General features: G+C 44.0%; 1 protein-coding gene across 1 annotated transcript in view; it reads left to right on the plus strand.

Moving 5' to 3' along the window:
- The window catches only part of MALL (mal, T cell differentiation protein like), a 31,792-nt gene that overhangs the window by 5,318 nt on the left and 2,056 nt on the right, over positions 1–24,418 (plus strand). The window contains exons 2-3 of the mRNA XM_053284410.1: positions 22,421–22,588; positions 23,691–23,831. Of these exons, the coding sequence (XP_053140385.1) occupies positions 22,421–22,588; positions 23,691–23,831 (309 nt within the window). The remainder of the gene's footprint in view (positions 1–22,420; positions 22,589–23,690; positions 23,832–24,418) is intronic.

The raw sequence follows: 24,418 nt of genomic DNA on the forward strand, positions 1-24,418 counted from the left end.
CCACGCACCCGCTCGCTCACCCGCTCGAACACTGTATAAAAAACGAGAGGAGCTCCGGCACAGAGCTCCTCTCGTTCGGAAGGCCTCCTGAAGAATGGCGGCTTGCGCGCGCGCACATGCGCGCACCGCAAAGCACGCCGTTCTCCGGAGGCCCGGTCTACCCGGCGGGAAAGGGCCGGGTAGACCGGGCCTCCGATCGCTGGGTAGACCGGGCCTCCGGCGATCGGAGGCCCGGTCTACTCAGCGATCGGAGGCCCGGTCTACCCGGCCCTTTCCCGGCGGGTAGACCGGGCCTCCGGAGAACGGCGTGCTTTGCGGCGCGCGCATGCGTGCGCGCGCAAGCCGCCATTCTTCAGGAGGCCTTCCGAACGAGAGGAGCTCTGTGCTGGAGCTCCTCTCATTTTTTATACAGTGTTCGAGCGGGTGAGCGAGCGGGTGGGTGGGTGGGTGGGAGGGCAGCTAGCTGGGAGGGAGGGAGGGCTGGCTGACCTTGGGGATTATTTCACTGCGGCGGCGGCGGCGGCGGCGGGGGGGGGCGGCTGGTTTCCAGCGCCCCTATACTGTTCAATAAGGGCGCTGGCGGGGGCAAGGAGGCGGGAGGACTAAGCAAGCCCTCCCCGCCCTAGAAACAAGGCCCCCCTTCGGTGCCGGTCCGGACTTCTCCAGACCGTGCACATCACTACCAGTTACATAGTGGGTAGCAGAGGATGGTTTAGTTATTGCAGCTATTTAGAGAAAACACATGGAGATCCTTGTAGAACTAAATACTAAGTATTTATTGATTAAGTACACTTGGATAGGAAAGACCTAAACCTAATGTAAAGGACTACATAATGAATAGGTAAGGAAGGAGAGAGAGAGATGTTTCCATCTGCCCTCTAGGAGGAAGGGAAGGACTGTGACTCAGCGGAAGAGTCAGTCCTGGGGTCATAGAGTAGAGACAGAACAGTCTGGGAGACCCTCACTCACTATCTCTACTCCCAATGCCCCTAGTGGTCATTAGGGTAGTTGGTGCAAAAGGTCAAAGAACTGGAAGTCCATCCCCAACAGAAGCAAGGAAAAAGAGATCCAGCGTGGTGTAGTGGTTAGAGTGTTGGACTAAGGCTGAGGAGAACAGAGTTCAAATCCTAATCCAGCCATGAAATTCACTGGGGGACTCTGGGCCAGTCACCATCTCGCAGGGCTAACCTACCTCACAGGGCTGTTGCGAAAGGAAACATAACGTGTACTCTACTCTGGGCTCCTTGGAGGAAAAGCGGAATATAAATATAAATAAATAAGTTGTTGTTGTTTATTTACGATCTTAGATCATAAATAAATAAGTAATGTAGAGGTGCCTTGCAAAGAACAGGGTGGGAGAGAGCACGGGACAGAGCATGGTGAGAGCTATAATTGACCGGGACGGGGGGGCGGGGATGTCCTTGGGCCCATGAGGGAGAGGGGGCCACCAGCTGAGCACCAGCTTACTGTTGGCCCTCCTGCTCTTGCAGGGAGTGGGGCAGACTTGTTTGAATGTAGAGTGAGGGAAGGCTCTGGTACACTTTTTGTATATGGTTATGAAGACTGAAAGGGAACCGTATTTATCTTTATTTTCTGTATCTTTTCCTCTTTCCTTTTCCTTCTCTAGTTCTTCTTAAGCAACCACCTAGTTCCTTCCTCAGCTCCACAGACCCAACTGCACAAAAGCATTTTGCTGCACATTTTTCTTTTTTGGCACTGCACATAAGGTGTCACCCTGCACCCAGTCAGAATAAACCTTGCAGCTTCGCTTCACTTGAACATCCCCCCTGCAAGAAGCCACAGCCCATCACTTGGAAAATGGCAAAGTGACTTGGGTGCTGGCCTTAAAGGCCAAGTTGAAGACAGATCATCCTGGAGAGACTCTATCTATGTGGTCGCTAAGAGTCGACAGCCACTTGGCGGCCATCAATCAATCAATCAACCTGAATCCAAGACTAGGTTTTTTCCAGGTTCTTTAATGCTAGAAATTGTTCTCTTCCTTTGAGTTCAATGCAGGTATAACTTGTATTTAACCTGTATTTTTAAAGGGGATCATCCTAAATTCAGAGCCATCTTATATCTGGGTAAATACAGTACAATGTATGGACTTTACATCATTTGGACTTTGCCTTTGTTGAGGGTAGGGCACATATCAGGGAACATATTGTGAGGAATGTTATGCAGCAAAGCTTGCTCTGGTCAAAGGTTTGGCTAATTGGAGGAAAATGACTAAATAGTATAGATCATAGGCAGGGGCGGATCCAGCAGGAAATTACAGGGAGTGCAACAGGAATTGGAATTTCCCCCCAATAAAAAATCCCCCCCCCAGCAATATAAAAATTTTGGGGCTTGCATTTTCTCTCTTTTGCAAATGTACTATGCCAGGGGGTGTCAAGCTCAAATCTGGTGGTGGGCCAGATTAGATTCTGACGCACCTCTGGGGAACCACACACATAGCCTTGCGCCTACCTCACACCACCTTCTGTCTTCATCCTCCTCTTTGCTCTTTCTCTCATTCCTCCGTGCCCCCCCACCCTGACACTTAAATTAGCTGAATTCCCTACTTTTTACACTAAAATACACTCAGGAGAAAGATTTATTTATTTATTTGTATTTTTGGAAGAAATTCTGAACATACCTGCCAATACCAGGTTTTGCATGGACAATCCTACAATCCTCTCTCCCTTAGCATAGGTGTTGCTAGGTACTTAAAAGACCCAGGGCTTGGGCCCACAGCCTCCCATTTTGATAATTAAAGCCTTTCATGCTCTCTTAAAGATATCCAGCACTCTCCTCCCCACTAGTTTGCTTCACCCTAAAAATGAATCTTTTCCTCCTGCATCAGAGTTTATTTATTTATTTATTTATTTATTTATTTATTTATTTATTTATTTATTTATTGTGGTTGTTGTTGCATTTATATACCGCCTTTCATTAACAACAACCTCAAGATTTCTCCTGCAATCAATATGCACACAGTTGAGAACCAGTGTGGTGTAGTGATTAGAGTGTCAAGACTAGGACTGCGGGACATTCTCTCCCCCCCCTCCTAACCTGCCCCACAGGATTGTTGTGAGGAAAAAAGTGGGGAGGAAGAACATGTACACTACCTTGAACTCTCTGGAGGAAGAACAGGATGTGTGTCATATATATGACTTTTAGCCACATGCACTCCAATCCTAAGCATGTAAACTTGGAAGCAAATTTAAATAGCTTTTTTTTACACCAATCACAGCAACATGCAATCCAGTGTGATCTCTTCTATTGACTACATTTCATTTAAGCAAAAAATAATATGCGACTATAGTGTATGTCAATATACTACAGTATATACACAATGTATTGTGTGTGTCTATATGCTACAGAAAGAAAAGCCACCATTTTGATTTCAAATAGGACAGCAGAATGTCATATATGAAGTTACCCCAATTTTGCAGAATTTAAAGACAACCAATCATTTTATGGGCAAGGGAGTTTTAAAAACAAGTTTTTTGTGACTTGATTTGCAAAGCCTTATTTGAAGCAAATGTACAAAAATAGACTTTTGGTGGAGGAGCATGTTAAAATAAAATAGTAATGTTTAAAAGGGGAAACATGTTAAGAGAACCATTTTCCCATATTTGCTATTTAAGCCATTTTGAGAACTCTGTTGCTAAAAAAAGCATCATATAAATATTTTTAATAAGGGCGGGGCAGGGAAGAGAAAGAAACCCACACACAGAGACCAGATTAGAGCTATAAGCAGTGTATTTTCAGGAACAAAAACAGATCTATTTTGTCAGAACATTCCTCCCCGCCCCTGCCCCCCCGCCCCCGCTTTTCAAAGTTTTTAATACTTTTGCACTGGCTAATTTCCTCACAAGAAGGTATACTGTTGGGATGAGGAGGGGTTTTCTTACAAGTTTGCACTAGAACAGTTTTGGCATCCTTTGAATATATATATATATATTTTAAAAGCTTAAAACTCACTCTCTCTCTCACACACACACACACGGGATGGGACTTCTCTCATATGTATAACACACACACAGTTTATGGGGGTGAGCGGGGATGGGGGGAGAGAGCAGCACGATAGCTTGACCAAGGGGAAAAATTCACACACAAACCAAACAAACAGCAAAAGGTTGGTTCTTACAAAATGTTTTACTTTCCTTCTTGGAGGGAGCCCAACAGCCGGCTTCCTCAGCTCTGCAGTTACATGCAAACGAGAGCCAGCGTGGTGTAGTGGTTAGAGTGCTGGACTAGGATCGGGGAGACCCGAGTTCTAATCCCCATTCATCCATAAAACTAGCTGGGTGACTCTGGGCCAGTTACTTCTCTCTAAGCCTAACCTACTTCACAGGGTTGTTGTGAAAGAGAAACTCAAGTATGTAGTACACTGCTCTGGGCTCCTTGGAGGAAGAGCGGGATATAAATGTAGTAATAATAATAATAATAATAATAATAATAAATAAAAATTAATTAATAAAAAATTCCAAGAAGTGGAGGAGCACAAGACACTCCAGGAGAACCAATAGGGCTGGGAGAAAAGTTAACTTTTTTTTTTTAGTCTCTGCTACTGCCGATCTCCAAGGGACTCAACTTTCATGCACAGGAGGTGCAACTGCACCCTCCCTGGATCCGCCCCTGATCATAGGGATTTGGTAGAAAGATACCCTTGCTCTGAGCAGCTGAAAGCCACTATGCCTGAGATATGACTGACACATCTTAGTTACGTTATGGTTGTGGAATGTCCAAGGGTGCTTTCTGGGCAATGTCTTCTCAAGCCAAAACAAAAACTGGGCAGCAGTAGAGCAGGGCACCAATGGGTGCAAACAGGCACAACACAACAAAACAAGACAAAACAGTGCAAGGTTGTGCCCCCACCCCAATTGTTTGCACCTTTTGAAATAGGAGTTAGCACCTCAAAAATGGCATGCCATTAGAATCTGGCACAGCACTACAAAATACCCATATTCTGTGTTTGGACTAGATTATATTTCTTGCGTTTATATCCCACTGTTCCAAGCAGATCTTAAGGCAGCATGTATTATTCTTCCTTCTCACAACCCCCCAGTGAGAGAGATTAAGCTGAGATGGTGACTGTGAGCTTCATGGCTGGGAGCTTAACCAGTGAGCTTCATGGCTGAGTTGGAATGTGAACCCAATACACACTTGCTCCGATACTCTAATCATAGGAACATCAGAAGCTGCCATATACTGAGTCAGACCATTGATCCATCTAGCTTAGTATTGTATACACAGACTGGCAGTGGCTTCTTCAAGGTTGCAGGCAGGAGTCTCTCTCAGCCCTCTCTTGGAGATACCAAGGAGGAAACTTGGAATCTTCTGCATGCAAGCATGCAGATAGTGCCTTCCTTGCTGGGTCTCATTATGCAAATCTATGTATCCAAATTGCAAAAAGCTGGTTGTAAAATTACATTTGGGGGTAAAGTTTTGGAAGTTACTTTGCCTATAGTTCTTAAGAGAAAGGGGAAAGAAGAGTGATGCATGTTAGATGTTGTGGCTGACCTGACAGCTGAACAGGGGCAATTCTAGAACAATTTGTTTGAGGAAGAAAAGGGGTGGCAAATAACCTTATTAGAGGAGTGAGGATTGTTCTATTACTTATAGAGGTAAGGCAATTAATGTTGTTAGTTTGTTTACCTCATTATGTTAATTTACCTTGCCTGACATTTTCAAATGCAAGGAAATGTCATTCAGGAAATGTTTCAAAGGCAAAGAAATGTTATTCAGAAAATAAGCCAGATTTCTCTTAGAAAATACTGTCCTTATCCAAATCGAAGACAGCTCTGAATTTATGATGACCCCCTTTAAAAGTACAGCTTAAATACAGGATATGCCTGCATTTACTCAGAAGGAACATGACTCTGAATTTAAGATGACCACCTGATTTCTAATATTTTTTAAAATGGGGGAAAATAGTTTTTGATTCAGATGAATACAGTATTTATTATTTATTTCTTTATTGTTCCATTTCTATACCATTTTTTATTAACCCCAAAGCAGTTTACAATATAATTAATACTATGCACAATTAAAATATAAGTTAAAAGTACAAATATTAAATATAAAAGTAATATGCCTCTATTTAAAAGTTTTTAAAACCTATATAAAAGAGTAACATGTGAAACTCAGTATTGTTTTGTGTAAATTCAGTATTGTCTTTTTGGATTAGGCCAAACCATCCAGTCTGCTTTCTAGGCTAGTTTCCTCTCCCTTTCCAAGTCCAGATGGCCAGAAAGAGTGGGGAGAGAGGCCAGTCCCAGGCTGTCTAAAATCTGCAGGGGAGGAAAACTCTGCACCTCCCCTGCATCCATGGTCTCACCCAGCCCGGTTCCTGGCCAGGAAGGAAGCTAAGGGGCTGGTTTGTCTCGCGGAGTCTCCTGCCTACTTGGCTGCACTGGCATTTGCTGCTTGCTGTCGGGTAGATGTGAATGAGGCTTCTTTATACAATTGTAAAGATAAAGTGTGCCGTCAGTCAGTGTCGACTCCTGGTGCCCACAGAGCCCTGTGGTTTTCTTTTGGTAGAATACAGGAGGGGTTTACCATTGCCTCCTCCCAATGAGATGATGCCTTTCAGCATCTTCCTGTATCACTGCTGTCCAATATAGGTGTTTCCCATAGTCTGGGAAACATACCAGCGGGGATTCAAACCAGCAACCTCTGGCTTGATAATCAAGTCATTTCCCTGATGGAGGCTTTCCAAAGTAATTAATGCAAGCTATAGGAGCATAATACTGTATACTGTGCCTGTATTGCCTGCTGTGAATTTCAGCCTGGCGGGTGGGGGAGCAAAAGAGGCAGCAGGAAATATTGTGGGGGGAGTGCCCACTACTCCTTGTTACCCCTAGGAGTCATCCCTGAAGCTGAATATAGGAAGGGGAGAGAGGGAATCAAAGTTATGCAGACAGACAGGAAGTGGTGGAGAGGGTAGTTGGCTTTGACTCTGCTAGCAGCCTTCATTTGTTTTGTCACAATAACGCTGCTGACATGTTATGTTGAACCCATGTACCGTCTGTGTATGTGCATGAGGATTTATTTTACTGATTAATTAAAATATTTATATCCTGCCCTTCCAGTACAGTACTGCATGCAGTGGCTCACAAAGACAATAGAACATAATAAAAACAATAAAGCAGATAACAATAAAAGACAGGACAATAGAAATCAATAAAACGTGTAGAAACATGCATGTACAATGTTATATCTGAATAGGGCTTTGGTTTCCCTTTTATCCAGTTGGATTGTATTATTGCCCCCCACAATGAGCTGTCCGTGGTCCTGAACACGTGCAGCCTATTCTGGACTCTTGCCATAGGTGGCCAATATTTCCATGCGGAACCTGGTCTGGAACTAGACATCCCATTGAATGCATGGTGAAGATGAGAACTCATGAGAGGTGCCTTCATCAGAGCAACCATCCAGCTTCTTCCCCACTTCACCATTTGAATGACTGACTAACTGTACATGCATTCATTTAAGAAGTGAACCTGGATAAAGGCCCCCTCACATGCAGGGTGCTTTTAGGAAATGTACTGCTCATGTGCATTGCACATGTGTGAATAACTGCATGTGTGTACAGATCTCTACTTAACATATTTATATGTCCTTACTTCACCTATTAGTAAAAGGGGGGGGGGTTTAAAGTGCAACACTACATCAATGTTCAAAAGAGAGTTAGCAGTGCCACACAGTGCTGTTCCCATCCAATTTCTACTGCAAACCAGCAGTTTCTTCCCACCAGTATTAAGAGCAAAATCCTTTTCAACAAGGTAGGCACAGAAGACACAGATTCTAAATTGGCTCCATTGAGCTAAAATGTTACATCTGCCTTTGCCTTCCGCAGGGATGATTTCTGAGTAAACATGGATAGAATCGAGCAGGGAATTTGCTGGGAGAGATGATAATGTATGAGGTGATTGTGTCGCTGCGTGGAAGAGGTCTGGGCAAACTGAATTTCAGATTATGACTATGGTGATTTATGGGCAGTTTTAAAATGAGATTAGGTAAATGGAAACTCCAGACGGAGGCAGTGTGGTGCTGAATAACAGTTGTTGGGAAGCAAGAGAGGATTATTGCCTTCCTGCCTTGCTTCTGGTCTTCTCTGGTTGGCTACTGTGGGAAATCAGCTGCTATGTCAGGGGAGGAGAGATGGTCTTGCAGTAGCAAGCATGAATTGTTATTTATTTATTATTTCTCTGAAATGTTATTTATTTATTATTTCTCTTTTGCATGGGAAACATTTGTTGAAAAGCGGTATATAAATATTTGTTGTTTTTTGTTGTTGTCCCCTTTGCTAAGCAGGATCTGTCTTGTTTTGCATTTGGTTGGGTTGGGTGAGTAGCTGTGAATGCTGTAAAATATTCCCCTTAGTGGATGGGGCCATAGTGGAAGAGCTTCTGCATGCTTGCACACAGGAGGTCCCAGGTTCACTCCCTGGCATCCCCAGGTAGGGCTGGGATAGACCCCTGCTTCAAGTCGTGGAGAGCCACTGCCAATCAGTGTACAGTTTACTAAGTATTGGTCTATGACCACAATAAAGAATGATTGATTTATTGATCAGTGTACAGTACTGGGCTAGATGGACCAATGGCCTAACTTGGTGTAAGGCAGCTTCCTATGTAATCTAGAGCAGTGGTTCCCAACCTGGGTTCCTCCAGATGTTGCTGAACTACATCTCTCAGCATCCCCAGCCACGATAAATTGTAGCTGGGGATGATGGGACATCATTGCCAACATCTGGAGGAACCCAGGTTGGGAACCACTGCTCTAGAGTAATCTTTGGTCTGTTCCACCCATGTTTCTTGTAAACTCTTAGGTGTTTGACTGGCATTGCAGTAGAACACAAGTAGGTACAATTAGGGATGTGCAAAACGTTTTGGACACAGATCGATCTGTGCCCGAAATGAGCAATTTCGGGTGATTCAGGGCCGAACTGAATCACCCCCGATGCCCCCTGATATTTTTCATGCCCGAGCCAAATCACCCCTGATTTGTGCCTGAAAAATTCGGGTGATTCGGGATGACGTCTCTTTGAATTTCCCGCCTTTTTGCCTCCATTGATTTGAATGCAAAAAGGTCTGATGTGACGTCAGCTCGAATTTTGGGTCCCAGGGGCAAAATAGCAGGGTGGGGTGGTAGTTCCTAATGGGTGGAGGCTACTGCCCCAATTGCAGGGGAATTGGGCAAAGGGCTGATTTTGGGGGAATTTTTGAAGTTTTAGTGTCTTTGGGGCAGATCGGGGGCATATCGTGGGATCTGGACAAAAAGAGTGGGGTGGGGTGGTAGTGCCTAATGGGAGGAGGCTACCACCATGGATTCTATGATAGCAAATGAGATTTTCAATGAAACACCATGAATCCACTCTAATTTGCTATCATAGAATCCACACTCAGAATACCTCAGAAACAACAGAACCCTGTACCCCATGGGTTAGAAACCCATGGGGGTGGTTGGCACCCTATGTGCACTACACCACCACTTACTCTGGGCCACCCCAGCACCCCCCAAGTGCACTTATGGGGCTGCTGAAAGCTCCATTATAACTTATTATGAGGAAAAACCTTAAAGACGTGTAAACTTCAACAATTAACCAAAAATCAGCCCTCTGCCCAAATCCTTTGAAAAAATTCAGGTAGCTTCCTTGACCCTACCTGGCACTACCACAAACCCCACACTGCTCTAGGCCTCCCCTTTGCCCCTGACGTGAAGCTATACATTTGCTGACACCTCCATGCTTCTTTATGGAGAAAAACCTTAAAGACGCATAAACTTCAACAATTCCCCCAAAATCAGCCCTCTGCCCAATCACTCTGAAATTGGGGTGGTAGCCTCCACCCATTAGGCACTACCACTCCACCCCACTCTTTTTGCCCAGATCCCACGCTATGCCCCCGAACTGCCCCAAAGACACTAAAACTTCAAAAATTCCCCCCAAATCAGCCCTTTGCCCAATCCCCCTGAAATTTGGGTGGTAGCCTCCACCCATTAGGCACTACCACCCCACCCTGATATTTTGCCCCTGGGACCCATTTTTCTAACCTGAATCGATTCAGATTCAGATTTGGATTTAATCCGAATCCGAACCGAATCAGGGGTGATTTGGGTAGCCCATATTCGGGCACAGAACAGAACGGGGGTGATTCGGTTCAGGTCCCGAACCAAATCACCGAAAACCCGAATTCCACACCCCTAGGTACAATGCAGAGAGAAAGCTAAGGGTAGTGAAGGTCCCTTGAAAGCACTGCTCTTGCATTTCAGTGGGGAGTGTGCAGGAGAATTTCAGCTGAAGTTTTTGGGTTTTTTGCCGACAATCCTAAAGATGATGCAGTACTTTTCAGTTTCAACCCTTTTCAACAAGGTAGTTTTAAGAAAGACATCAAGCTTTAAGGATGCTGATAAATTGAAACAGGTTCAAAGGGGGGCACAATGAAGATGGTGCGGAATCTAGAAACCAAGACCTATCAGAAGTGGTTGAAGGAGCTGGGTACATTTTGCCTGGAGAAGAGAAGACTAAAAGGAGATATTTTTACTTACTTACTTACTTACTTACACATACATACATACATACATATCCTGCTCTTCCTCTGAGGAGCCCGGAGTGGTGTACATGTTTATCTTTATCTTCACAGTATATTAAGCTGAGAGATAAGAGACTGGCCCAGTCACTCCATGAATTTCATCACTGGATGGGGATTTGAACTCGGGTCTCCGTGGTCCTAGGCCAACAACACTTCAACCACTACACCATGTTTGCATGATAGCTGGCTTCAAATATTTGAAGGGTTGTCACCTGGAAGGAGGAGTGGACTTGTTCTCTGTTGCTGCTGAGGGCAGGACTAGAACTAATGGGTTACATGGAAGCAGATTCAGGCGAGACATTTGGAAGAATTTCCCAGTGCTATGAGCTGTTAGACAGTGGAACAGTCTGCCTCATGCAGTGGTGGACTCTCCTTTTGATATAGATTTTCAAAAGGCGGGGATGCAGTAGTAGTTTCCTGCACAAAGTGAGGTGGATGGGGTGGGGTGGGGGTGGGGTGGGGGTTGATCTCTAAAGTCCCTTCCATCTCTAACATTCTGTGATTCTATGGTGGGTTTTTTGGGGGGGTGGGAACATAGGAAACCGCCATATACTGAGTCAGACCATTGGTCTATCTAGCTCAGTATTGTCTTCACAGACTGGCAGTGGCTTCTCCAAGGTTGCAGGCAGGAATCTCTCTCAGCCCTATCTTGGAGATGCTGCCACAGAGTGAACTTGGAACCTTCTGCTCTTCCTAGAGCGGCTTCATCCCCTGAGGGGAATATCTTGCAGTGCTCACACATCAAGTCTCCCATTCATATGCAACCAGGGCGGACCCTGCTTAGCTATGGGGACAAGTCATACTTGCTACCACAAGATCAGGGGTTTGGTACAGGCTGCAGTGAGATTTTTACTGTTAAATTTTTATACCGTCTTTCATTAAAACAATCACAAGGCGGTATACAAACATTTAACACAATAAAAGACCATAAACATCTTTTTAAAATAGTCTGTTTTAATTTTATGGTTGTTTTTAAACTGTTGATTTGTTTCATATATGTATGTATGTATGTATGTATTTTACGTTAACAACCCAGAGATGAAAGTTTGGGTGGTATAAAAGTTTTTAAAGTAAAGTAAAATAAAACAAAACAAAAGTTACACAATACAAATATTAAATTGGAATATAGAAATACAAATCTAATTAAACGTTTTTAAAAACATTACACAATACGACCATAAAATACAGTGCAGCAGCAACAGAAACAACACTTCTATAAAAGCCTGGGTAAGAAGCCAAGATTTCACTTGCTTTCTAAAAACTGTGATGGAGACTGAGGAGCAGATGCCCTTCCCAAACAAAGATCTTGCATTTTAGAAAACACCATATTCCTGTCTTTATGACATGTTTCTAAAGTGTTTACTGAAGGTAAGCAGGGAGGGGGACCTTCTGGGACTGATGTACTCACAAGCTATGCACCCACCAGCCACACTCCCAGTGATCCAGTATTCTTGAGAAAGGGGTGGTGGCACCTCCGTACACCAGTGGATTTGCATAGTTCCTGCTCCCATGGTGGCATGTGCATCTTGCCCAGGGGCGCACCTAGGTAATTTTGAAGCCCAGACCTGAAGGCCTCCCCCCACTTGAGGGGCAAGTTAATTGGGGGATTTTTTAAACTTTGACCCATCCGCCACTATGCAGCGGGGATGCCACTCAAGGGGAAACCAAGACGGAGGAGGCAGCGGTGGCAAGAGTTCCTTACCTGAGCCTGCCTGCCTCCCTCCCAAATGACAGAATGGGCCATTTTCCGGCCCATTTAGGGGCTCTCTGCGTACACACACCCATGTGCAGAGGCCCCAAATGGGCTGAAAACGGCCTGATCTGCAATTTGCGATGCAGGAGGACTCAGGGAGGGAGCTCTTGCCGCCGCCTCCGCCTCCCCCACCTTGGTCTCCGCTCCAGTGGCTGTCCCGGCCACACAGCGGTGGATGGTTCAAAGTAAAAAAATAATTAAGTGGCATGGGGCAGTGGTAGGGCCCTGGGGAGGCCCTCCAGAACATTTGGAGGCCCGCCGAGACAGGAGGCCACAGACCTAATCCCCAAGGTCTGTGGTTAAAGCTGCCTCTGATTTAATGCCCCTTTGCTAGGAATGCCGAAGTCATGGTTGCTGGGAGTTGCACTGGAGTTGAGGCTGAGCCAGTGTCCATGGTCCCAACCCCTGCTCCCCACATTCAATAGATATAAGGACAGATCCAAGTGAAGAGAGCTGATGGCTTTTGAAATTCTACACAGCCCTTGTCAAGACCAAAGCAGTCATTCAGTCTTCTATTCATGCCATTCTTCTTCCTTTTAAAGGCAAACCTAACTATTTTCTCCCCTTCCCACCTCTTTAGAACCTGTTGGGTTGCCTCTCAAGGGTGGATCTATGCTGCCTTTGAAAGTGATCCTTGTTGCTCATTCATTGGAAATGGGCGTGGGCATCTGAGTAAGCAGAAGTAAGAAGGTAGCTCTCTGTCATGGTATTGAATTAATAGCCCTGGGTAGGTCTGGGAACACCTTTGAAAAGTATGCTATCCATTTACAGTTGTGTCTGAAGTTGGTAGGCAGGAACTGATGTCCAGAGAGAATTGCATGGCCACCTTTCTACTTCTGAATTAATTATCGAGAACAGGGCTGTTCAACTTTGGCCCTCCTGTCCTTCAGACATTCACCTACAGCTCCCATCATCCCTGACTATTGGCCACTGTGGTTGGGGATTATGGGAGTTTATTTATTTATTTAAAATATTTCTGTACCACCCAAAACTTGCGTCTCTGGGCAGTTTACAAGCCCAGTTGTGGTTGTAGTCCAAAAATGGCTGTAGCCCTGACCTAGAAGATTAATAGTTATGAATCCATTATGGATTGTTTACACAAATCTATCATGGATTCTTGGCATAAATGAGATTTATTTTATTTTTCATATTTATAGACTGCTCGATATGTGTATCCCTAGGTGGTGCACATGGTTTAAAAATACAGCAACCATAAAAAAGATTAAAAACAATTAAAACAATGTTAAAGAGTAAAAACAATGACCCATATTTACCCAAACAGAAGACAACTCTGTATTTAAGATTACCCCCTTAAAAAAGAGAGGCTAGGTACAGGTTATACTTGCATTTACCCCAAAAGTAGAGGACTTTGAATTTAAGATGATCCCTCAGTTTCTAACATCAAAGAACCTGGGAAAAGCTTAGTCTTGGATTCAGGTAAATACAGCAAAACAGTTCAGACATATTTTCAGCTGACAGCCTGAGAAAACAGGTACCTCTTGAGGGTCTTTTTAAAGGCAGCCAGAGATAGAGAACATCTTATTTTGACAGGGAGTGCATTCCAAATCCCTGGGGCAGCCATAGAGAAGGCTTGGTCTCAAGTCACCACCAAATGGAATCTGGATATGGAATGGGCACTAAAGATAATAACAATTTCCCCTCTCTGTGCCTTTATCTTTTCTCTGAATTGCACTTAGGATCCACATATATTCATATGGGAGCTGTGCCTGTTGCCCTATGGGGAAAACAGCAGCTACGAATGCTGGTAGAGATCTCGCCCCCTCCTCACCAACCAGGGGGAATATAGGAAGTTGCCTTATACTGAGTCAGACCATTGGTCCATCTAGCTAAGTTTTGTCTACACTGACTGACAGCAGTTTCTCCAAGATTTCAGATGGGAGTCTTTTCCAGCCCTACCTGGGGCCTTCTGTATGCAAAGCAGATGCTCTACCACTGAGCTTTGGCCCTATCCCCAAAGGTGGCATACATGAGTCTCCCAGCCAGACACTGAAGTCATGCTTAGCTTCAGCTACTGAGGCTGTAGTTTTTAAGACACCTGACAGTACCTACTGAGATAAATAAATTATACCAGTGCAATATAGAAGCATAAGTCCACCCTCCCACAATTCTCCCATTCCTTTTGCTAGTCTTGCTCTTCTTTCTATTTCTTCTGTTATCTCCCCACACAGTTGAAATTTAGACTGTAACCTCCTTGGAGGCAGGGATCTCTCTCTCTCTCTCGATCTCTCTCTCACGCACACACCACACATGTTGGATTAATGTATATACTTTTAACTGTGGTTTGGAGTGTCAATGAAGACGTTTCTTGGACAGCCAGCAGACAGGCAGCAACACGAACCCCAGTAAAGTAGAATGTTGTGCTGCCTGCTTGCCTTTCTAGAGGCCCAGCCCTCTGTGGGAAAACAATGGCACTTATTCTAAGGGCAATTAAGGGGGTACTTATGCTTCTGTTTCCTGAAGGCACATTGGGTGTCCATCAGGTTTGAATTTTCTAAATAAATGTTGTGGAAGGTGAAGCTAAGTCTGGGTTTTAGAGTGTGAGTGACCCATCTGGAGCATATACCTGGAAATTATCTATGTTAGATTATCTCTTTCTGATTTTATGAATGTATATTGTATTATGCCCATCAATGTAGGGTAGCTTATAATATGTTGCAGGGTAGCCTACAACTTGTTATCTTATAATATCTAAGACAATAGAACCCCTTATTGATAATGATTAATAAGTAATGGAAAAATAAAAAAGGTTTTGCCTTGTACAATCCCTCCCCCTTAACACGGGCTTTTGTTTTGCAAGCGAATAGCTTAACTAGCACAATGGGCAGAACTGGCTTTTGAATGTAATGACTTTTTATTGCTCATTCAGTTTCTCAGAAACTGAGAAGGAATTAAAAGAATTGGTTGTTGATAAAGGGAAAATTCATCTCTCTGAATACAGTACAAAATTACCAACCAAACGGGTAGTGATGAATGAAACATTCTGCATTAAGCAAGGTCCAAAACATACTTTTATCTGTACCATTAAGTCTGGTATTAGAATTTTGTGTTTGCATTCTGTTTCTTGCATAAGCTACCCACTTAGTAAAGTGGCTGGTTCAAACAAAAACTCCCTCTCAGAAACATATCACAGAAGGGGATGTTTTAGAGGAGATTGGAGTTGTTAAGCCTTCTTCCACAGTTATTCTTCCCTATATTAATTTTGTACAATTGGATATGCTGGTTACTAGCAAAACATGCCTGGAAAATTCAAAAAGCTGAATAGCCTTACTTGAGCTAAACAGAAACATTCTTGGGAAATCATGGGCCCGTGTGTTGTACAGCAGTAGGTGGATGCAGAAAAATGGTTGCAGGGAGCCTTCACTGTACAAATGGAGGGGGAGCAACATTTCCTTCTCTCCCCTCACTGCAAAAGACCTTCCAGCTTGCAGGAATATGTCCCTGAGGGTCACACGGCCCTCAGGGACATATTCCTGCAAGCTGAAAAGTCTTTTGCAGCAAGGGGAGAGAAGCAACAATTTCTCTGTACGTGCTCAGGTGCAGGAGACAGAGGTGCAGATCCCCCTCCTAAGCATCTGAGAAGTTCCACCTTCATTTTACTGACTTGTCCCCACCAAGCCTAATCACCCATATATTCAATCCCTAGAACATATTTTTCTTCCCATCACAGTGTCTTTCCTTTCCCCTTTCCTCCTCACCACCCAAATGTCAAGCGAGGGGTTGCTCCTCACGCTTCCCCTCTGTCTGCAGGGTACAGACAGAGGTGGGAGAAGCTCTCACCACAGGTTTGTTGAAGGCTCTCTGAAATGGTGCAGGCTTCTTTCACTCAGCTACTGCTGAGCAGCATGTGGGTTGTTATAGTCTTCGTAACACACTCCATTTCAATAATGCATCTGATATAAAGACATGTTGACAGTAATCTAATTTGGCACAAGCCATTCACTTTTGTAATGCTGTGTTGTTGGTTTCTGCTCTCAGTTGTGCCTATGGGTAACTCCAAGTCAGGCCAATAACTTCTTCAGGAAAAAACACACATTGAAATTACATCTATTTCAGAGTTGATTTTGTGGTCTCAGATCATTCCATATAAAGTCTGAGCTTCTTCCTTTACCTTATACGATCAGATAGCAGGTTGTAGCAAATGTGCTCCATCCAACCTTGTAAAACTTAGGATTTACTGCCAGCCCTGCCTTGGGCCTAGTGCATACAATTAATTTTGTAAGTATTTGTGAAGGCTGAGTTCACACATTCATCTTCTGCTGACCGAAATATTGTCTTGCACGTGCAAAACAGTGGTCATGAATCAAATCTACAGACTGAGCCAAGTGGAAGATGCTGCCAAGATGTTGTGGAGATGGATGGTGAGAGAGGTGGAAGTGGGAGGAGGAGGAGGAGGAGGAGGAGGCAGTGGCAACAAGAAGCGGCAATGAATTAACCTTTTCTACTCAGGTGGCTAAAAAACTAAAGCTGACCCTGTGTTAGCTTAAGGCAGGGGTTCCCAACCTGTGGTATGTTGCAGCACTACCAGTACCACCATCCCCAACCACAATAAATTGTAGCTGGGGGGTTGTAGTCCAACAACATCTGAAGTACCACAGGTTGGGGACCCCTGGCTTACGGTGTATGAAAAAGTCAGGGGCACCCCACTAATGAGGTGAGGTGAGGCAGTCGTCTCAAGTGGCGGGTTGGTAGAGGCAGTGGATTGGCTGCCTCTGCCAACCCGTCTCTGCCTCTAGCCACTTCCTCCCACCTTGACCCACCTCTGTTGCCCCCGCAACGTATTTTTTCTTGTGGAAGATGAGGAGAAGCGAGCTGGTCTTGTGGTAGCAATCATGCATCACCCTCTTTGCTAAGCAGGGTCCACCCTGGTTTGCATTCAAATGGGAGACTACATGTGTGAGCACTGTCAGATATTCCCCTTAGGGGATGGGACCACTCTGGGAAGATCACCTGCCTGCTTGCATGCAGAAGGTTCCAAGTTCCCTCCCTGGCCTGTGTGAGACTCCTGCCTGAAACCTTGGAGAAGTCACTGCCAGTCTGTGTAGTCCATACCGAGCTAGATGGACCAATGGTCTGACTTGGTAGAAGGCAGCTTCCTATGTTCCTATGAATGCTGGTTGCCACCCTTGTCCTTCTCTCCTCCTCCCTCTCTGCTGCGTCCTGCCCTCTGCCTGTACAAAAGGCTGAAGGCAGGGCAATTGGAGCAGTAGGAAGTAACTAGACATGGTTCCTGCTGATCGAGCCTCACCACCTTCTGCTTTTTGAACAGGTGGAGGGCAGGAGGATGTAGTGAGGAAAAGGAGTAGGCACAGCTGTGGTTGTGATAGAAGGAAGGGGAGCTTTCTTTCCTCTCCAAGGGTTTCCAAGCTTCAGATTGGGAGCTCCCAATTTGGCCAGGTTAAGCTTTTCCAAAGGTGCTGTGTGGGGAGGGGGCTGACAGGTGCACTGTCTTTGACTGCAATCTGCTGGGATCCCTGTAACTAGCCAATCAATGCTGTATACAACCAGCTTCTTCTTCAACATGCAGAACTGGGTCTTTTCCCAGAGTTCAACCTTGGGAAAGAATAGGTATGAATGGGTACTTTTACAGTGGCCCCACTGCTCTAAATATGGTACATCTGCTTTCATCCATCGTTTTATGTGGCTGAATGATATACTCAGGGGCTACATGCAGGGGTGTAGTTCACACCCAGTGAAAGTGTTAATAAACACACATTTTAAAAACAACAACAAAAAAAACAAAACAAATGCACTATGCTCAAGTTGTTTTGTGATCCAAAAGGTCTGCATGAGAACTGTGAAGCAAGGGGCATGTGTTGTGGTTTTAACTTTCCCCCCTCTTCAAATGCACTATATGTGCCAGTTAGTTTTGTGTTTGAACTGTGGAACAAGGGACATGTGTTGTGTCCCAGTTGGTGTGTGAATGGTCAAGAAATCATGTGAATCCATTGGGGCTTGCGTAGTCTTTTTGGGGGGAAGGGGGGCAAATGCACTCTGGCCCAGATTTGTGGGTTTGTGGTGAATGATCAAGATGTATGGATCCTTTCGATGTCGTGTGGTCTTTTCTTCCCTACAAATGCACTTTGGTCCAGACCTGTGGGTCTGTGATGAAATGTATATGCACAGAGAGAATGCTTATTTTGACCAGGGCGGGGGGCATAAGCTCATTCGGACCAGGGTCCAAAATTACTAACTGCATCTCTGGCTTCACAGAAGCAGTGTGGTATAGTAGAGTGTTGGATTTTGGCCAAAAGATCAAATCCCTCTTCAGTCATGAAGCTCACTGGGTGACCTTCAATTTGTCACTCTTCTTCAGCCTAACCTACCTCACAAGGTTGTTGTGAAGACAAAATGGAGGAACCCACTTTCATATATATTACCTTAAGCTTTGTTGTAGAATGGTTGGGTAGAAATGTAAGCAATAATTTTCTATGGCCAGATTTAAAAGGCAAAATAAAGCAAAACTTCTTAACTCAAAGCAAACACTTGGGCCAATTTGTGAGGGAAATTCTTTTAATTCACTGTTTCTTCTTTTCATGGCTACTTCTGGGTGCTTGCTAAAATGGCATAGAATAAAGACTTGACTACATAAACCACAAGTTATTTATAACTTAGCTTCTGTTTGTCAAACAGCAGAAATGGTTTATTTTTTTCCTGGTGTCTAGTTCAGTCACTTCTAGCAGGAAACCTGAAAGAAAACAGCACAGGGAGGGAAGAGAGAAGGGGTGTGTGGAAACCAGGGAGGGGATCAGTATTGCTAAATTATGAGGGAATGTGTTGCCTTAGTAACAAGGTCTGAGTGAAAACATGATTGCTGAGGAATTTGTAAATAGCTTTGAAGCTTTCACGTATCACAATTATGGAGTCTAGGTGGGTCCTATGGGCATTTGGGGGAAAGGTTAAAAAATTGTTTAAAATCACCTTTTTGCACACTTCTTTTGTGGGTCAGGTGGTAGATACCACCCATCATGCCCTACCACACTTTGGTGTCCCTTTGGTGTCCCTAGGAATTACCCATGGGGAAGAATGGGGTGTTTCGAGTTTCCCCATTGTTCCCTATGGCCAGAACAAGCTACACTCACAGAGTGCACTGTACACAAGTTTTGCATTGCAATTTTCAATGTATTTTGCAACCATGAAACACACTGCAGAAGCACATAGTAGAAGGGAATCTGTCCCTTCTGTCACACATTTCAAACACATTGCACAGTCCAAAAATGGCAAAAAAAGAACCACTGACCCAGAATTCACTGCCAGCTACAAAGCCTGTGCAGCGCTGCAGTAACATCATTGGCACAAGTTGTGCTCTCACACACAATATGACTCCTTACTTTCTAGCATTGCAACATCTGTCACAGCAGCACCCTTAGCAGCCAGAAAGCATATCCATAAGCTTAACTAGAGCAACTTCAGCCACATTTTGACTTACAACACCTTGCAATGTAGATTGCAGAACAGAACAGACCAGTGAATAAAGCACAAGTTAGTCTCAAGACCAGACATGCAGCTCATCACAGCCATCACCAAGAAATACAGAAATACATACAGAGAAAGAGAGAGAGCTGCCACTGTCCATTTCTCACCACAACACTATCTCACAAACAAAACAAACCACAGCTGAAGGGAGGAAGGCATCCAGGTTCTGCCTTTGTCAATCTGAAATCCAGCAAAACTAGATAGTTATAGCAGCAATAGTACAGCACAGGGTTTCTTAACCTTGGCCCCCCAGATGTTGATGGACTACAACTTCCACAATCCCCAGCCATGTCCATTGTGGCTGTGGATGATGGGAGTTGTAGTCCATCAACATCTGGGGCCCCAAGGTTAAGAAACCCTGGCACAGCATATTATACTTGGTGCTGAGAAAAGAAAACCACAAAATCAAACCTTCCTTTCTCCTCTTCTGATGTATCATCTTCTTCCAGAGAGGCACATTACAAGGGCTCTCTCTGCTTCCCAGTCCCATTGATTATATTTTGAAATTTCCTCCTTTTGTGTCCACCCTCCCTTCTCCCTCCCCTCATGACAACACTTGGTTTGTATGATAACAAATGAACCAAGAAGCAAGGAAATCACAAGCCAATCAGAAGCCAGTGCTGAAAAACCAATCAGCAAGGGAAAAACAGACCTCCAAAATGGCCCCTGAAACATCAAACTGTCTTGATCAAAATGGAGTTATTTATTTATAAATAAATATATAAGAGCCCGAAACAGGCCTTTTATTTAAAGCTGGTCCATTTTGAGCTTGAAATGGCCTGTTTCGGGTCAAAATGTTTAGATGATGAAATGCTCTGCACATCCCCATTTAATCTCTATTCATATGTTATGTTCAGCACACATACAAAAAACCTTGGGACAGCTCTCCCTGTATGCACATATATCTACCACCTTGCTCCTGTTCCATCTTATGTGGAATGAACACTATGGCTCTTCACTTTCCTAATTGTTTGTGCTTTTAAATGTTTGCAATGCTTTGATGAAGAGCCTTTGGTTGAGAACACACTGTGATTTTAATCATTATTTTGTTCACAAGGTTTTCTTTGACATTCTTTTGGCATTGTATATGATGAATATATAACTTTTGTTACATTCAAGAGAGGGTTTTTAAAAAACATTCTATATGATGAATATGATGAATATTTATATACCGCTTTTCAACAAAAGTTCCCAAAGTGCTTTATATCAATATAAATAAATAAATAAATAAATAAATAAATAAATAAAATTAAATAAGCTCCCTGTCCCCAAAGGGCTCACAATCCAAAAAAGGAACATGAGATAGACACCATCAACAGTCACTGGAGAGATGCTGTGCTGGGGATGGATAGGGCTAGTTGCTCCCACCCTGCTGAATAAAGAGAATTGCCACTTTAAAAAGGTGCCTCTTTGCTTAGTTAGTAGGGGACTATATATAAGTTACAAGCTTTTCTTAAAATATAGCTTATTATAAGCTTTTCTTGAGGGTAGATGTTCGATGGAGAGAAGTTGGATGAAATATTGTTGACTATTTCAGTATTATATTGAAAAATTGTCTAATATTTCAAGGTTGCTTAGAAAGTGATCAAACACAAGCTGATCTGCCACTGAACTTATGAAAAACAATTAAACAGGTGTTTTGCTGCTGTTAGTTGTACATTCCAGTTTCTTGCCTCTTGTATTTTGGCCAAAATATACCCACCTTTTACTGTTTTACTGGCATAGAACATTGAGAATGCTAGTTTGCATTCCAGTGTCAAGACCAATGTGAGTAATGTTAAAATGAACCTAGGATTGTATCGGAGTTGTTCTTGGCCCATGGATGCATAACTATAGCCCTTTTCACATGTTGTGTTCAATGCATGTACAGTGTGTGTGTGTGTGTACAGTGTACACATGTACAGATCTGTATGCACATACAGTTTCCCACACATTCTCCATGACTTATATGAGTTTATTATTTATTTATTTATTATTTATTTATTAGTCAAATTTGTACACCACTCCAAACCACCCTTTTGTCTCTGGGCGGTTAACAATAGCATAAAACAAGTTAACCTATCCAAAAACTTAAAACAAATTAACCATTTAAAAATCATCCACAGATTAAAACCTTAAAATTTTAAAGAACTGAAAAAGCTGGGGTGAAGAGGTGGGTTTTCAAATGCTTTTTAAAAATTGTCAGAGATGGAGAGGATCATATCTCAGCCGGGAGCGCATTCCACAGTTTTGGGTCAGCAACCGAGAAAGCCCGATGAATGCATGTGTTCACTGATATTTTATGTAGTATGTACACTCTCCATTAGACTCACTTTAACCACGACATAGAAACACATCCCTCCCAGGTGGGGGAAATGTTCCAGAACTTCTTAGGCAGATGGTTTGATTTATTTGCTGCTAGTGCTACTGCGTTACCATTTTAAAATGCATTTAGCATTCACAACTCGGTAGGCACTATATTAGAATATTAAATTGATACAATCAATGTCTAGAAGGGCATAGCATCTAGACAGACAGAATCAAGGTCGTATGGTATAAATGTGTTCAATGATGCTTATTTATGTGTCTTCATTTTTTATCCCCCTTACAGTTCTTTGGGTGCTGGGTATGGATCCTTGTAGCAGCCACTACTGTGTATTTCCCGTTGCTGCAGGGATGGGTTATGTACGTCTCAGTCAGTTCCTTTCTCATCTCCCTGCTGCTCCTAATGTCCTACCTGTTCGGCTTCCACAAAAACTTTGCATCCTGGAGAATCCTGGTAAGTGGGGGCAGGAACCTCACTCCTCCTTCCTGTGTGCCTGTCTTCCAAGTCAAGTCAATCCCCCTGCATTCAGTGTGGTGTTTACCACATTTGGTTCCACGTTTAGACTATGTGCATTTAATTGGGGAGGAGCTGTAGCCCAATGGTAGAGCACTTACTTTGCATGCAGAAGGTCTCATGTCCAACCCCTGGTATCTACAGGTTGGGGCATTGCCCATAGTTCTCCAACCATGGTTCCCTAGATCTTGTTGGGCCATAGCAAGCCAGTTGAACTGGGCAGAACCAGGTCCAACTTGGTTCCAACTCGGACCAGCCCCCAATTTGGGGGGCACCTAGGGTGATTTTGATCTAGAGGCACACCGCACAGCAATACTAGATGCACCATCATGGCATGCATGTTGTGCTTAATTTCACCAGCTTGTAAGCAGAGGTGTAGCTAGGGGAAAGGGGGCTTGTGTTTGCCCCTCTCCCCAGTGGCCCATCAGAGTGAGGGAGGTAATGAAGAAAATAAGGAGGAGTGGAGTGGGGGGGGCCTCAGGAGCTGGGGCTGCCGGGTCCTTTGAACCCATCCACTCAATTATTGCTACACCCCTGAGCATGTATTCTGTGATTCCACCAGTGTAGTGTGTGATCACAGTATCTGTTACTAGGTGCTGAATTCAGCATCTTTTTTTTAAAAAAACAAGTTGAAACAAGTTTCTAGTCCTTAAGGTCATGAAGTGTGTAAGTGATACTTGGTGACATCTCAAAACACAAAACTTATGACTAGTAGGAGAATAAAATTTGCAAATTAGCAACTATATTCTCTGTTTCCACAATCTATTTAGGTTACAAAAGTCAACTTTTCTTGACACAGCATCCCTCCGCCCTTCCCAGTGCAGAGCATCCACAATAAATTCAGACACGGAAGGCTTTTAAACATTTCTGGGAGATTATTAGGGAATGAGCCAGATGGATCTTCCAGGGGTGGGGTGGGGGGAGTGCTACAGCCTCTGCACAAGAAGACGTACTCATGCAAGACTTACTCTTGCACTTTTGATGGGGGTGGGGCTCACAGAAGTAGTGGTCTTAATACACACTTGGTGCTTTCCTTTTGCAGGACAGTCTTTACCACGGAGCCACTGGCATCTTTTATTTGAGCGCTGCAGTCCTGCAGGCTAATGCAACAATCCGCTCTGAGACTGAAGTGCGGCCTGAAGAACTTCTACCTCGCTACTATCAGCTTAATGCTGCGGCCACAGTAAGTTACCTACATACCCCAGTGGCCCTAAAGGTCCTGTTAAAGAAACCCTCCAGCCGCACTTTGCCTTTCCTTTGGTCTGTCCATAGGGTTGTCAAGTCTGAACTTATTCATGGAGATCTTTCCCCCCAAACCTTGTTTCATCACTTCAAGCCATTAGGAGCATCACCACTGAGGGGAGAGAGTGACTAATTGCTATTGTGGTTTTTCTGTTGTTCTATTATATGTTTAATACTGTATTTGTAAACGGCCCTTGGAGTCTAGGGATGAGGGGCAGTATAAGAAGGTAATAAAATAAAATCAAATCTCTAGGACTGCTTTTCAGTCTTTGTTGGAGTTAGCTGCCAGTTTCTGGCGGATTGGCAATAGGGATGTGCAAACAGGTTCGACGTCGAACCAAACCATCCCCTGTTCGGTCCGACCCCAGACTGAACACCCCCCGACTGTTTGGGGGGTTTGTTGACATTAAAAAAAAGAAAGAATTTCTTTTTACTTACCCCCTTCGGGGGAGTTGTTGAAGACGGCAGGAGAGTCCACAGAGGTTCCCTCTCCCCCTGCCGGTCTCCCTTCATGCCTATGCCTGCCGT

Source organism: Hemicordylus capensis, chromosome 1 (genome assembly GCF_027244095.1).
Source record: "Hemicordylus capensis ecotype Gifberg chromosome 1, rHemCap1.1.pri, whole genome shotgun sequence".
NCBI lineage: Eukaryota > Metazoa > Chordata > Lepidosauria > Squamata > Cordylidae > Hemicordylus > Hemicordylus capensis.